Source organism: Podarcis vaucheri (assembly GCF_965113315.1).
Source record: "Podarcis vaucheri genome assembly, chromosome: 11".
Classification (NCBI taxonomy): domain Eukaryota; kingdom Metazoa; phylum Chordata; class Lepidosauria; order Squamata; family Lacertidae; genus Podarcis; species Podarcis vaucheri.
In genome coordinates, this window is record NC_138749.1 from 16,930,484 (window position 1) to 16,945,365 (window position 14,882).

At 42.1% G+C, this 14,882-nt stretch overlaps 1 protein-coding gene across 1 annotated transcript in view; it reads right to left on the reverse strand.

The window, feature by feature from the left end:
* Window positions 1–11,926, reverse strand: part of MTMR12 (myotubularin related protein 12) — a 36,990-nt gene extending 25,064 nt beyond the window's left edge. Inside the window, exons 1-2 of the mRNA XM_082241885.1 lie at window positions 11,570–11,926; window positions 869–923 (exon numbers count right to left, since the gene is read on the reverse strand). Coding sequence (XP_082098011.1) covers window positions 869–923; window positions 11,570–11,911 — 397 coding nt within the window. The 5' untranslated portion in view covers window positions 11,912–11,926. The remainder of the gene's footprint in view (window positions 1–868; window positions 924–11,569) is intronic.
* Between the last annotated feature and the right edge of the window lie 2,956 nt (window positions 11,927–14,882).

Below are 14,882 nucleotides of genomic sequence, written 5' to 3' on the forward strand. Positions count from 1 at the left end.
ATAGAGAGAGGAGTGAAAGTGCACAGTGTGCTGCTTCTCCCCACTTTCTTTCTCAGTTCTCTGAGCATTGGCTACTCAGGTGCTTGCTTCAGTTCACTTCAAGAAGGAAGAAGGAAAAGCACTTTGTAAAAACACTGAAGACAACAGAAAAAGGTAAGTGGGAGTAGCAGCTAGACCCAATGCAAGGAGGAGGTGGGGAGGAGAGTGAAGCAACCCAAGAGAGAAAAATGAAAGGATGGATCGTATCTGCATTTTCTCAGATTGTGAGCCCCTCTTCAGCTGAGTTTCTGCTCTCTATGGCTGTTTCCCCCCCCCCTCTGGCTTTGTATCTTGCCAGAGAGAGAGACTCTGCCTTATATTAAACAACAATGTTTGGTAATGGCCATGTCTACCATGGCAGTCATTTTATGATGGCATCCAAGGCGCTTTCTCACAATTCCAAATATGTCCATGGGTCCAAAAACGGTGGCAACCTCTGTTGTAGACTACCAACCATACTGCAAAGCTTCCAGGCTGTTCTTTCTTGGCAACAGTTTGCATTGGCCCAGGAGTTTTCTCAGCCACAAAGCTTTAAACTTTCCCAGCCCTGACATCATTCATCAAAGGCTCACAGCTCCTCTTAGTAGCAAAGTAAACATCAAGCCAGTCTTCCTCATCCCTTAAAAAAGGAAGGTGTTTGAGACAGTACTGCTGTGAACCTAATAGTTACTGTCAACTTTCACCATCTGTTACAGATATTGTGGAGGCATTCTGCAAAAGAATAGAAATGCAGTTGGACAAATCTTGACACATGTCCTTTATCTCAGGTCTTCTAGGCAGGTCATGCGTATAACATTGATAAGATTCTACAGCATTGTCTATGTGTTACCTGGCAACAAATTTGGCTCTACTTCCTTTCCTGTGGCTTCCCTCACATATACCTCCTAGAAGAAAAGACATTGCATTAGTCCAAATCAGAAGTAAAAAGCTCTGTTTCAAATGCTTTCCAATATGTATTGCTTTAGGAGGGTTCAATGTACCATATTGTTTGGCAAATAAAGTTATACTGTAACTAGAGATTGGCCAAGCTAGTACAGCAAAGGGTTCACAGATTTTCTTTACACATATGCATACACACAAACCCAAGAAAGCAACTGTATAAGTTGCTATTATAAGGTAACAAGAAAACTATTATTCTCTTGTTGATTGCCACTTAAACTATGCAGGGATTTGAGTTCCTATTTTATCAGACAAGTAGCTGTTTAGTTTTTGTTGGGATATTCTAACAAACTGAAACTCTGGCCATCTAATATTAGCTGAAAGACAACTTGAATGTCTGCCCCAATTTGGTTCCAAGGCTGTAGAATTCAATGCAACACACTGTCCTCCTGCCCTTATCCTAAGTTACACAAGCCACTCAAAAAGGAAAACCATTACCACATTGTCAATTCCCAATGCCTGGCCGCACCTGCCATCTACAGAAAGGTTGTACTTTGAGGGCTCAAATACATTTCTATTCATAATTAACACTATTTTTACTATTGTGGTTCAAACAGCAAAAGATGTTGTGTTAAGTTTATATCAATATATACATGTAACTGTTATTTTAGGATTTGCATCAGCTAGCCATCATCCTCTATTTTCCTAATGGCTTTAAAAAAAACAAAAAACCTAGCACTTTAATTAGTCTGCCTTTTACTTCTCCAGGTACCTATCTGTGCTTTCTCCTCCATTGGGGAAAAACAATCCTTTCACATTAGTTACATTATGGACCACTATTCCCAGCTGCTGCTTCACCAGTAACAAATAAGCCAGGAGTGCCCAGATCCTGTTCCACAACGTGTTTCAGCTGGGAGAATATCACAGTTCATGTTTGTTGCATAAACAAACTAGTGCCAAGCTAAAAAATTTACCGTTAACACTTAACAGTGTTCTTTATTTCCTAGCAAGTAAGGCAAATGTCAAGAACATAGTAGCTCCAGTATTATTTTTTTTGTAACATAACTTTTATTCATTTTCACATTTGAACTGTTTGACATAGTTGCATTATTTACATTAGTGCTTATGGCACGCAACGATTACATAAATTTATTAAAAAATAAAACACTCACACACAACTTTGTTAATATATTCAGAAATGTTCATCTAAGTATACATATACCAAAATTTGTAGTGTTATGACAGATATGAAATGTATAGTAGCGTTTATTGCTTAGATTGCTGACCATAAGTGAATGTATTTTGTATCAACAACAATTAGAAATTATAGGAAGCGGGGCAAGGAAAAAATTAAAATATGTACTTCATGAATGCCAGGCTGTGCTGCAAGCTATGGGCAGTTCTACCATATTGTGTGTGTTATCAATGAAGTCACATCAGACTGCATAAAAATTCACAGAATCTTAGAGTTGGAAGGGACCCCAACCCCCTGCAATGCAAAAATCTCAACTAAAGTGTCTATGACAGATGGCCATCTAACCTCCGTTTATAACCTGTTTAAAAACCTCCAAGGTTTGGCCTCTTGCTAATTTTTAATTTGTTTCAGTTTTTTCAATAATGCCATTTGCCAAATTACATTGTAGCATTGGCCCATAGTTGATTGTAATAATTTCCATGTCCTGGCAATAGTTATTCTTGCAGCAGTTAATAGATATGCTATACAAATATTATGACTAAATACTTTCCCTAACTATTGGAATTTATAATCTTTTCAAGAAAGTTTCCTGAAGTTGTTGGGGGGGGGGGATGAAAGATTACTTTCGTTTTTAATAGCTCCAGCAATAAGGACAACTGCATTCCCAATTGCTTCCTTAAAGGAAGCAAATAATCTAATAAATAATCTAAAATTTCAGAGGGTTTTAATTTAGTTCAGCTAATATACTGCCTCAGTATTAGTTGCTTAGGCAAAAAGAGGGGAATACATAATGAGCTAAGGCCACTGACTTAATGACCTACTTGCGCCTCTACCAAAAGTACCTGGCTGGCTTTTCTATCGGAAACATGATGCATGATAACATTGGTCCACGCTGGACTCGGGGCCTTATTGCTAGTGGCAATCCATTATAGTGTGACCCATTTCTAGTATCTTACCTAAAAGTGAAGGTAAATATTGATTTTCCACCAGCAATTCACCTTGTTTTACTAAGATGAAAACTATCTTGATAGTTTTTAAGATACTGGAAAAAAGCCAGCATTAACATCAGTCTACTGTTGAACCTAAAACAGTAGACTGATGTGGAAAATCTTATTTCCTTCTTGGCCAAATGCAACACTTTTCTACTTCACAGAAAATCTGCAAATGAGCCTGTACTAGGAAATGCCCATACTGGACAAGATAAAAAAAAAAAGAAGTAGGGAAGGGCAAAGAATTAGGATGTTACAGCCCTTAAATATGATTTCTCATTTACCTTCTAAAATCATGGGGCTATTAGTCAGAATGCTGCCTATATAGCTAATATATTTAATATTTCAGAAACTATTTTCCTGATTATTTTGTTTAATGGTTCTGCAGTATTCAAAGCTTCTTGCCAAATTCCGAGTCTCACACAGACCAAGGACATCTGCATCACATGCACTAAGCAGCAAGTTGGCACAATACCAATAAACGTCATTAAATGAACAGATAGCCTCTAGTTGTCTGTGGAGATCTAGAACACCTTATCTGTCTGGATGTAAAGTGGTGAAGGTTAAATAGCCACTGAAACAGCACTCCCCACCTGAATATTTTGGCTGCCAAAGTCTCACTCAAATGTTAAAGTAATCCCAGCTAAACTCTGGGAGCAAAAAGTTGTGTAGGGTCAGCTAGAGTATTATTTCATGTTTGAAGAGCTGTAGCTGTACCAGAAAAGTATAGCTAGAAGTTTACTAGTGTCAATTTACGCATGTCATGTTAAAGCATATACTGTATATAAGCTAGTAAGATTAGAGGCAAGAACTTGAGTAATAAGCTCAAGAACGGGGCAAAAATATTTTAGACACTCTTTAGGCATGAAGGGTAGCATGAAAATTAAACACGTGATTTGAAAACACTTACCGTATTTTTCGTCCCATAGGACGCACCTAGTTTTTTGGGGGGGAAATAAAGGAAAAAATGTTTTCCTTTATTTCCCCCCCCAAAAAAAAAAAAACCAGGTCGGGGAAACCAAACCAGGTCGGGGAACAGCGGTATGGCGGCGCTGCGCCTCCCCGCTGTCACCCGAGCTTGTGGGGCTGGCGCTGGGGAGAAGCACGCTTCTCCAAAGCACCAGCCTCCAAACCAGGTCGGGGAACAGCGGGATGGCGGTGCTGCGCCTCCCCGCTATCCCCCAGGCTTGTGGGGCTGGCCGATGTCTGCCCAAAGCGTGGGGCGCTCTGCTTCAGCGGCCCCGTGCAGCAGGCTGCTATCCGCAGCGTGGGGAGCCCTGCGGGAACCCCCCTCTCGGTGGGCACCGACCCCTCTCGCTCTCCAAGCTTCAGCGAAAGCCTGTATTCGCCCCATAGGACGCACACAGATTTCCCCTTCATTTTGGGAGGGGGAAAAGTGCGTACTATAGGGCGAAAAATACAGTAAATCTTAATATTCTTGATCCCTGAACTAAAAGGTGCATTGGTAAAAGCTTCAAAGAAAAACAGGATGCAGGTTGCTAAGACTGAAATGGTTCAGAGTTGGACAGCTGAAACAATAAGTTGCACAATATTGAGATGTGCAGTTGCATAAAGAGCGAGTGTGCAGTCTCTAGATGTTCATAAGTCAGCTTTGCATATTGTGGAGTTATTCATCCCAATAGTCAGGAGCTGATTAAAATACAGCCAACAAAAAGACAAGAACTTTGAATGCATATTCTATTAGGCAACAGAATATATGATCAGATAACTAATCCATTTTTGGAAGTGCATAAATTCTTTAAATATATAAATACACATCTGGATTCCAAGTTCCCTTTTCTGAAAACAACTGCTATTCCGAGTGCATTTAACAAGTGGCTAGCAAATCCAATTTACACATCTTCTGGGCTGTACCAAACACACTACAAGTAGGGGCAGAAAGAAATGTATTGCAGATTTAAAGGTTCACCATTTACCAATCCTTACAAAAATATACTGCAGGGTTGTTGTAAACCACTTAGACTGAGCTGCAGTATTAACTACCATATTTTTCGCTCTATAGGACACACTTTTTCCCTTCTAAAAAGTAAGTGGAAATGTGTGTGCGTCTTATGGAGCGACTGCAGGCTGTGCGGCTAAGCCCAAAGCCAGAACAGGGAGACGGAGCGCAGCACAGCGCTCCGTCTCGCTGTTCTAGCTTGGGGGTGGCTGCCCTGCGGAGACTTCAAAGGCTGTCCCCGAAGCCAGAACAACAAGAGGCTATCCAAGAAGCCAGATCCTTCTTGCTGTTCTGGCTTCTGGGGTTCAGAATTTTTTTCTTCTTGTTTCCTCCCCCCCAAACTAGGTGCGTCTTATCGTCCGGTGCGTCCTATAGAGCAAAAAATACGGTATATAGTGCAGGGCTGTTGTAAAGCACTCTCTCCTATCCAAAGCTTCTTCAAACCAGTAATGTAATAAACTTTACATGCTTTGAAATTTACAGTAGTAGGATTCTAATTTAAAGGGTTTCATTCTAATTAAGAAAGTGAGAAGGAACAGAGCTCTTTGTGGCTACCTCTTGCACAGTTATTTTGGTTGGAGTGGGTAACAAATCCCAAAGCTGCTTTAAAATCTTGGATTTCTCCGTTATTTTTATGGGCAGCTCTCACCTCTGCCCCGGAAACATTTTAAAATAGCTTCAGTATGAAGCAGGAAGTGGCCTATGCAGTCCGATTTTGTCTTTATACTTCATAGCTAGAGTCTCTTCCTTCTTTTCCATGCACTAACTTCCACCCCCCTCCAACCTGGCTTTCTATGATTAATTCCCTGGGTGGAGGTGCTACTGCTTTGTCTACATAAATATAGACATTCTCCTTGGAGATCATAAATAGAATACAAGATAAGCCATGACAGGCAATACGTGCTGAAGTCAATATTGTCCAGCACCATCAGCTTCTCTTTACCTGGCAAGAAGGCTCTAGCTGGTTTTTAAAACATTTTGGTACTCTGCAAACACCCACACCCAGAGAGAGAGAAAGAAAATCCTTGACATAATCCAAGCTGCAAAGCAGCAGGAAATCAGCCAAATATAGATGCAGCAAAGACTAAACTTTGCATAGCAGTGAACTGTTTATTGTGGGAAAATGTTGAGTGTTTACAATTAATAGTATCTACTCCAGGGGATGTGAAATTCCCTACACTTAGTTTAGCTTTCATAGATGAAATGACATTACTTCACAAGTAGCTGAGATTCAACATGCAACAGTAAATTCAAAAACACTGTACTTTTATCATAAGCTTACCTGGTCTTTCTGTAACTAGAATTATAAAACACCAGAAATGCAAAACTGATGAAACATATCCTTTCACCCACCATTTAACTTGGGTAATGCCAACCAGGTGTTTAGCTAATAATGGAAACTATCTTGGATATGTAACCCTGGCTATCAGTAATCCCTGGTAATGTCACTGGTTTTGACCAGGGATAGGCAACCTAAGGCCTGTGGGCCAGATGCGGCTCAATTGCCTTCTCAATCTGGCCTGTTGACGGTCTGGGAATCAGCGTGTTTTTACATGAGTAGAATGTGTGCTTTTATTTAAAATGCATCTCTGGATTATTTGTGGGGCATAGGAATTCATTCATTTCCCTCCAAAAAATATAGTCCAGCCCACCACATGGTGGTACCACTGTATTTGGCTTAGAACAAGGAGCCCTGGGTTGAGTAGTCTGCTCAACCATGAAGCTCACTGGGTGACCTTGGGCTAGGATCGCTCTCTAAGCCTAAAAAATGGTAACAATATTGTAGAGAAAATAAAATGAGAGCAGGAGAAACCATATGTGCCTTCATGAAAGTAGCATATAATCTTAAAATGTACCCAAGGTCAATGGAGCTGCCATATGGCTTGCAATGCTCCACAGTTCACACTCCATTAGAAACTAACACAAAATGTGTCCTGACAAGAGTTGTCTGACAACATACTTATCCCAGGGATTTTCCCCAAGCACCACCTTGCTCCCATTTAATGAATGCAACTTAACCTTGGAATTTTCCCTGCAGTACATACAAAACTGAAAATAGAACTTTTCCCCCAGGATAACTTTGAGCTCATCTGAGGCTTAGGATACTTTTGTGCAAGCTATCTCTGAAGGACCTGACCCCCCCCCCCCAAAAAAAGACAATATACTAGATACTAGGAAACTTTATCCAAATTTGTTTCCTATTTAGTCTTTGTTCCAGTATAAATTAACATGGAGATAACTAAACCAACAAACCCAAACACCAAATTTTAATAGTGCTGCGCAATGATAATTGTATTTTTATAACAATTATTTGGGATAGTCAAATCATTTTTAATGTCCTTCAGTTAACGCCAAAGCAGAATGAAACTATAAACAAGTAAAACCAGTATGGAACTGGCCGGAAGGGCAAGTTCAAGTATCTGCTTTCATTACTTTGGCAAGTAAAAGCATTGTTTCTGCTTTCTTCCCCCGTCAAATTGGAAGCATGGCACCATTTCTTTTAAAAGTAGCTTCTTACAACATCTTCCGTAACTCTAATCTCTGCAATTTTCAATGTATTCTGGCAAGAAACAAGGGATATTTTCCTGACGATTATTCAGCTTCACCACACTTGGTACACAACAGCACCATATGGAACTTTACATACCGGTACCTGTCACAAGTCATTCATTAGCTGTTAAATTTGGAATACAAGATTAACTGGCACCTGCTTAATGTGGGAGATTATCAGCCAAACCTAACTAATACCACAGAGCTGTAGGCAAATACTCAGACCACAGAAATACAATGGTAAGGAGGGCTCTGTGGAGAAGAGGCATTTCCTCTCTCTTCTCTCTATTCCTTTGACCAGTCATGCCTCAGCTTTAGGTATATGCCTGAGGCTGGTTATACTGTAAATATCAGCATTTTGCCTGCATAGCTTTTACTGTTGCCTTTGCATGATTATAGATCTTATTCTTACACTTACTTTATAAGTTGTTGTCTGATTCTTTTTTAAGTGGGGTAATAAAGGGAGAACCAGCTTCATGGCTAGACTTGCTCTAAACAAGGTTTTACAGCCCAATACCCAAATGCTTCAATTTTGCTGCTAAGGATGGGACTTTTAGAACTCTTCAATCCATACACGTGGGGGCCTGGAGGGATAAACTGCAATTAATATAACCTTTCCTACCTATTAAAACCCACCTCACGCTTAACACTCTCTCAGTGCAAATGTTTTCCTATGCACAGTCAAACCAGTTGGCTCACTGCCTGCCTAATCAGGAAGCAGCAATATGCACAAAATCCCAATTCTCCCTTCACAAAGGTAATCTAGAAGACGCACAAGTCACAGGCTTGCAGTTACTACACATTGCTGTACACATAAATTTATACCATGAGCCTTTGAGCAAAAATACATACAGCCTCTGTCTGAGAAGTGATGGAAAATCCTAGAGAGCACTTACATCAGCAGGTGTTATCTGAAACCATCTATTCCCCTATTACTCTTTGATTCCGTACGTAGTTAATAGTTTGCTGCAAGATATGTACGAACAGGAGATGTAGGGGATGTGAAGCAGCGCCTCTTCCATCACAGCATTCCCACACCACAAATTGCCCTCCAATTCCCTGCCAAAGACAACCTTCTCTCAATTCACTAAACTCCCTCAGCACACCTGTCTACCTAATGATAAGCTCCTCAGGCATTTTTTAAAAAGCAGGAAATGCTTTCAACACTCCACTCTCACACCATTCTTCATTGGCTCTGTCATACACTTCCAAATATCAGCTTTTGGGGGTAGTGAGCACATTTGGAAACCTGAAAAATCCTCAAGGACATTGCAACAACAGGAAGAACATCTCCCTTCAAGAATGGGGGCGGGACTGGGACTTATTTTGAATTTTAAAGCCTAATTGCAGCAGGGGAAGAGCACTGTAGCCAACAGAAGCCTTTTTTTCAAGCCAAGCTGTAGCATAGGTGACATTTTTGGCAGGAGGAGCACAGCTGGTTAAGGCGTTAGCTTATTTTCTTCACACCTCTCTACCCCACAAAAAGCCCCCTTTGCCACAATTAGGTTTGAAAAAATGCCTACAAAGCTTCTTTCAAGCCTAATTGCAACCAAGCAATTCTGAGAGGGAGTCCACAGAATTACATCTGCCTTACACCTAGTGATGTGAGGTGAGAATATTCAGAAATCCTATCCCAACCACACCTACATAGCACCACCCATCTCTGACCAAGCTACTGTTTAAAAGGGGAAGGGGGGAAGAGAAAATTTTAATTAGGTTTTTTGTCCTACATGCAATCATATTTAGTACAATCAAGAATGCAGTTTTGCAGATTTGATTTGTAATGGCAGAGGTCATCACAGGCAGAGAGCAGGTTTAATTCCCATCAAAGGCGCACACCTTTTCTATATATTCCCCTTATAGTAATTAATGGCTGCTATTCACTCTTATGGGAAATAGAAAATTGCTATTTTTACAATGATGGCAAAGTCTGGCCGACTTCCTCTTGACAGTGGAAATATAAAGCCCACTGAGTGCATTGCACCAGACAAGGCTTCCTTCCCCACCTACTTTTGTCACAGCAACAGGTGCTTTACTGTAACTACAAATAAATATACCACACGCATATAGAGGTCCTTTCCTCACAATGCTACTTTAGCCTGCACCCAACTCAGATTTAAGGAGCTTGGAGGGAGCAAAGCAGGAAACATCCCTTAAGGAACAAAATGCAAGACTATCCCATGCAGGCTTGAGTCACACCACTTCACCAAAGTTAAACTGTTCTGACATACCTTGGCAGCATTCAGAAAATGCAAACTTAAAATTGACCTTATTTCATCCCAAGTATTTAAAGGTTGACATGTTTTAAAATGAAGAGTTACAGGGAGAAACTAGCCTCTCTCTATCAACAAAGAATATTTGGACAAGTAAGGCTACAACCCTTTAAGCAACCTTACCTGGAAGTAAGTCCCAGTGAGCTCAGGGGAGCTTGGTACTGAGTAAACACTAAGCTAGGCAGGGCCTTATTTCGACCACAGTAGGAAAGCTGGTATCAAGCTAATGGTTAAATATGAAGCTTCAACAGGGGCACTTCACCAACCCAATGTATTTTTTAAAACCCATTATTATTATTCAACGACTACACTTGTTTTTGTTGGAAACACACCAACATGAGCATAGATATGACCAGCTACCATCAAGATGTAAAATATTTCATGGTTTCAATGCTTTTAGTTTTGTGCAGTTAAAAAAAAATCAAAACCCCCAGTAATTTGACATCATCAAAAACTAAATTTATCCTTTTTATTCTCTTCCCATTTTCTCCTCCTCCCACTGCTGTTACCTTCTCTCCCCCCCCCCATTTCCCATCGAGTAAGCTTTTAAGCTCCTGCGGCAGGGACTTTCACTTTACAAAACACCACACATGCTGACAAATTCTCCTCCTTGCACACTTGGTGACTGCCCCACCTTCCTCCCCTCAACGCAAAACAGTGGGGAAGGATTGTGAGAGTGAAAGCGCACCACTGACCGAACTTCACAGCAGGTACACTAACCTACAAACAGGAAAAAGCAATATATTGTTATCCTAAAAAGCAAAAGTCTCGAGGTGTCACCAACACAAGGTTTATTATCATGGTTAGACTTCTGTGGAAGCCACGTCCTGCTGATAACGCCAAGGTCGCGGGTTCAATCCCCAAATGGGCCATGTGCCTACTCTTGCATTGCAGGGGGTTGGACTAGATGACCCTGGGGGGGAGGAACCCTTCCAATGCTATAGTTCTATGGTTGTTTTTTATATAAAAAAAACTTCACTTGTGAGGGGCACATACTCTGCAAATAAAGCAGGGACCACCGACCCAACTTCGCAGCACCTGAAAGAAGCAACTCTTCTAAGAGACCTGAAGATTAATCTGTCATGGGTTTCGAGACCCAAGACTGAGAAAAACGCCAGTCTAAGTTTTTGTGGAATAAATAAGGAGGTCTATTAAAAATAGTAATAACGGAAGATAAGCATTTAAAAAATATTAATAGTGTTATTAAAACTGCACTTTGTCAGGGTGCGTGTGTGTATGTGTATGTGTATATATATATATATATATATATATATATATATAGGGGGTGAGGTGGGCCGGCGTGGGAATGGGGTCATCCAGGGCTATTTACAAATATATATATACACACACACATGCACACACTTTGAGTGTCTGCTCCTGACAAAGCGCACTTTTAATAACGCTATTAATACTTTTTCAATCCTTATTTTCCGTTATTATTATTTTTAATAGACTTATTTATTCCACAAAAGCTTAGACCGGCGTTTGTTTCTCCATCTCGGGTCTTCTATATATATTTGTAAATAGCCCTGGAGGACCCCATTCCCACGCCGGCCCACCTCTCCTCCCTCCCTCCTCGTCCCGCGCACCGCCAGCCAGCCAGCCAGCCCCACCCGCGCGCCCGCCCTCCCTTCCTCTCAGACCAACCGCCTCGCCTGGTCCCCTCAGTCGCCGGCCGACCCACCTCCGGGCTGATGTAGGAGACGAAGGAGGGCTTGGCTGGCCTGGCCCCCGCGCCGCCCCCCGCGCCCAGCATGTCTGGCCCCCGCGAACTCCCGGCAGCGGCGGCGGCGCAGCAGCCAGGGCTCCGGCCGGTGCCGGCGGGCGAGGGCGGCGTCGGCAGCTCCTCCCAGGAGGACTCCGCGGCGTCGGCGTCGTCCTCCAGCGCCGCCCTGCTTCGCCTCACGTAGTTAATCCCTCCCATCGCAGCGAGCGGCAAGAGCCCACAGTCCCGGCGGCGGCGCACGTGAGCCTCTCCCCCCGCCCTATTAATGCACGAGCTCCGCCCAGCCATCCGCGCCGCCATTGGGCCGGCAGGAGGTCGATCTCAGGAAGAGGTCCCGCCTATTCTCCCCGCCCTTTCTCGCTCGCTTTGCAGGGAATGGTCGTCACGTAAAAAAATGGGTGGGGAAAAGTGTCATGAGACCAATCACAATATTTATTAGATAAATAAAAAAAATCCGAGGGCTGAACGACAGATACATTACCCAATCAGCAAATGACTGACGGAACGGCTTAAAAGGAGAGGTGATTTCCTTGTCCCCTCCCCCCCCCACACCGCCTGGAAATCTGAGCTGTGTTAACTGTAGTGCCGCCGCACGCAAATCTAGTTTATCATAATGCAAATTTAAGTTGCACGGTTTGTAAAGTTGTGTGCGACTATAAAATTTCCAGGAACCCAAAAACAAAATCAGATGCAAAGTGTTTGTTTTAAATTGCTATGGGAAATGTTAGGATCCTTCCGCCTTGGTCAAACCACACTGGAGTGCTGTGACCAGTTCTGGGCGCTACGAATGATGAAGGGTATTGACAAGCTGGGGCGTGTGCGGAGGAAGGCAGCCAAAATGATCGAGAGTCTGGAAGCCAAGCCTTAGGAGGAATGTTTGAAGGAGCTGGGCATGTTTAGCTTGGAAAAGAGGAGACTGAGAAGAGATATGATAGCCATCTTCAAATATCTGAAGGGCTGTCACATAGAGGATGGAGCAAACTTTAGTTGAGATTCCTGCATCGCAGGGGGTTGGACTAGATGACCCTTGTGGTCCCTTGTAACTCTCTCTTTTCAGGCTGGCCAACCAACATCTATGGGAAGCCCACAAACACATTGTGAGTGCAAAAGCATTCTCGCCACTTGTGAACACCAGCAGGGGAGGTAGAAGAGCCATATGGTGCAATAAGGGTGCAATAAGGATGCAAATCAAAGCAATAAGAACAAAACCACACACACACAAACACACACAACAACAGCAACTACATTCCTGTTTAATGATATCTATACTGCTCTTCCATACAAGTATTTCCAGGGTTGTTTGCAATAACTAATGAACACTTTGCAATAATAAAACTGAGGAAATAATGTCCCGTCCCCACCCCCGCGCGCACACACCCACCCTCGCTGCTGTAAAGTGCCAGTTGAAAAAATTATGTAAAGCACTCAGAAGGGGGCCTCTTTAAGATTTTAATGCTGTGTGTTGGCAGGTTGATAATTGCAGGTGCTCATTCAACTACTCAGGTTGTAAGGTTCTTGGGCTGCAACTGCCATCAGCTGGGCTTCCAGCTAGTATGGCCAATAATTATGGAAAGCTGTAGTTCAACAATACCTCAAAGGTCAAAGTTTCTCCATCCCTAATCTAGGGGGTTAATGGTAAGTAAATCAATTCTGCTTTGAAACGGAAGTCTTCTAGCCCAGGTGAGATGTGTTTGTAACACCTGGACCCAATTAATAGCTCAGCAGCTGATTAATTTTGAATTAATTGCCCCAGCTGTTTAGGTTGTTTGAGAGACTTGCAGCTGTTTGGGAGTGGATAGGATGTGTAAGATGTTTTCACTTTTAATTAGAAATACAAAGACTGAATGTCACCCTGTTGGCAAAGAGCCTTTGTAAAACAAATTATCAATTTATGCAAAAGAACGAAAGTTTGCTACCACAACCTTCTCTCACTTTCTCTCTCCCTACTTCTCTTTTTCCCCAACCTTATGCTGTCTATAACAATGTCTCTCATTGATGGCCAGATGATGGGAATTGTAGTTCAACAACATTTGGGGGAACAAAGGTTTTCCACGCCTGCTTTATATACTTAACTCTAGCAGGGATTTTGTATGCCAGACGTTGGAAGAGTTAAAAAATAAACCAACCAAGAAAGAGCCAATTAGGAAGTTATGGGAACAGGAAGGAATACTTATAAAGTAAGAACAATCATGGGGAAAAAGAAGACATATAACAGAAGTTTTAAATAATTTGGTCCCTTGAGTGATTTCATGATGCCCAATATATTAAGGGAAAGCTAGGTGTTTCATGTAGTTTATTAAATGGTATTATCAAACATGATACTGCCTGTCTCTGCTGGGGTACTGCCTGTCTCTGCTGGCAGTACAAACTGTGTTTCAGGATTTGTTGGGAGGAGACAATTGTGTTGGATAACAATCTGATCCTAAGTAGCACTAGGAAGAATAACAGAAATCATAAATCTTAAGCTGAGTCACGAGTACCAAGAGCTCAGTCCTGGAATGTGTGCAGTAATACACAACTGAATGTATGCAAAATGCCTTTCCCTCCAACAGGTAAAGCTTTTGCATCACAGAACATGACCACCTGATAAGACTTGCACCATAGTGCCTCTTATCAAGCAGTACATAATAGCACTGTAATATTATTATCAGATGTCCAGCCTTTGTTTCCTGAACAGCAGCCATTATGTCTGAAATTGACTTACTGTATTAAACTGGCAAGTAAGGCAAGTCAAAGTTTTACTCAGGTAGGATTACTTAAAACAGATGAGGTCTGATTAACTGGAGAAATTTCTGCAGCAGTTAAAAAATGTTTATCACCTTGAAAATCTTGTTCTCATTCTACTGGAAACAGCGTACTTAAAACTTAGGCTACAGTCCTGTACCCTTACCTGGAGGTGAACCCAGAGTATACCAGAGAACATCTCCTCTAGAATATACAAAGGACAGAATAGTCTCCATTTCGCAGGAAGATGCAGTAGTTAACACCTTGATAGTCCATCACCTAACCTCCGAAAGGTTTCAGTCTCCCCACCTGGATCAGAAATAATTTCAATGATCACTGCCCAACTGTCCTCCAAAGTCCCTCAGCTGACCATCTATTCTGCAACATGAGACCACAAGTTTTTGTAAGCAGATGCAACAGTATAGGTTCTTTGCATTTTCTTGAAGCAACATTTGCCCTCCTCTTGTTTGTTTCGTCTTTTTCATCATAAACTAGGCTGTTGCAGTCTTGGGTGTGTTCCCTCAGTTGACATTCCCCGCCCCCCCCC